General features: G+C 29.7%; 1 protein-coding gene across 1 annotated transcript; it reads left to right on the forward strand.

Annotated features, from left to right (window-relative positions):
• Positions 1 to 65: 65 nt before the first annotated feature.
• Positions 66 to 426, forward strand: LOC140969957 (two-component response regulator ARR8-like; the record flags this gene model as incomplete). Its single annotated transcript, XM_073431498.1, has 1 exon — positions 66 to 426. A coding segment is annotated over one exon (361 nt), but the record flags the coding sequence as incomplete, so codon positions are not given.
• Between the last annotated feature and the right edge of the window lie 881 nt (positions 427 to 1,307).

The raw sequence follows: 1,307 nt of genomic DNA on the forward strand, positions 1-1,307 counted from the left end.
AAAAAAGTTTATATTATGGGCAAAGTTGAAATTAAGAATTTTTTTTTTGTTGAAAAATTAAACAGATGCTTAGAGGAAGGAGCAGAAGAATTTTTTTTGAAGCCAGTAAGATTATCAGATGTGAGTAAGCTAAAGCCACATATTATGAAAACCAGAAGTTGGCATGATACTGAAGAAGGCCCTGAAAAAATTGAGAAACATGTATCACTTTCATCGTCGCCGACGCCGTCGGAGTACGAGAAATCCGAAGAAACATCGTTACAGATATTAACACAACCACAACCACAACCACAACCACATTATGATCAAACAACACAATCTAGCAATAACAACAGCAATAATAAGAGAAAATCAATGGATGAAGGGCTTTCATCACCGGAGAGAACAAGGCCGAGATACAATGATCTCACTCTGGTGTCAAATTAAATTAAGAGTTCTTATGTATTATGATCATTTTGTTTTTGTATAATTGACCTTTGTATTCTTTTTTTTTTCTTTTTTTTTTGGTTTTCTTATTCTCAGTTTTGTATATAGAAAGTGAAGATATATTTGATAGAGATAAAAGGGGAAGAATTGTGATGAAGAAACGTGGACATCATTGACATAAAGAATTTCCACCCAATTTTGTTTTTACTAGTACCTGATTGTATTTCATTGTTCTGTATTTAAAAAAAAATCATCCAGGGTTGATGAGTTTTTATTTTATTTTATTTTGGTTGAGGGGTATTTTTTGTTTGTGGGTTGTCTATTTTTTAAAACATGATTAGTGAAGCCTATCCAGACTTATAATTAATTAATAGTATATGTAGAAATTTTTTTTAATAAAATATAATTTAGTAAAGTTTCAAGAGAATTTATAAAATTTGACATTTACAGAATTAACATTTCCAATTATATATCTCCATTCCGCATACTTGTTTTCTCACACAAAATAAATGTAAAAATTATAGCGTGAATATATTTTTAAGGTTGCAGTTGAATCGATAAACGATAAATTTCAAATTCATCGATTTTAAATTGTTCGATTGGTTAGAATTTATATATTCAAATTCAAACAAATCAAACAAGCCTAGCCGGGGCTTTGTTTAACAAGAAGACAGCCAGTTGATTGACAACTAAAATTAATTGTATCGAGTCGATAGTCAGTAGGAAACAGTTGCACATGGTCTGTGGCCTTTATTTCCGATGGCATGCATAGATACAAGACAAATATTTTTTTTAAAATAATATTATTGTCTTTTTTGACATTATAACTTTTAGGCCCAAATATTACATATATTCACCGTAAGACATTTGTTCTTTATTTG

Source organism: Primulina huaijiensis, unplaced genomic scaffold (genome assembly GCF_012295235.1).
Source record: "Primulina huaijiensis isolate GDHJ02 unplaced genomic scaffold, ASM1229523v2 scaffold43181, whole genome shotgun sequence".
NCBI classification, from domain to species: domain Eukaryota; kingdom Viridiplantae; phylum Streptophyta; class Magnoliopsida; order Lamiales; family Gesneriaceae; genus Primulina; species Primulina huaijiensis.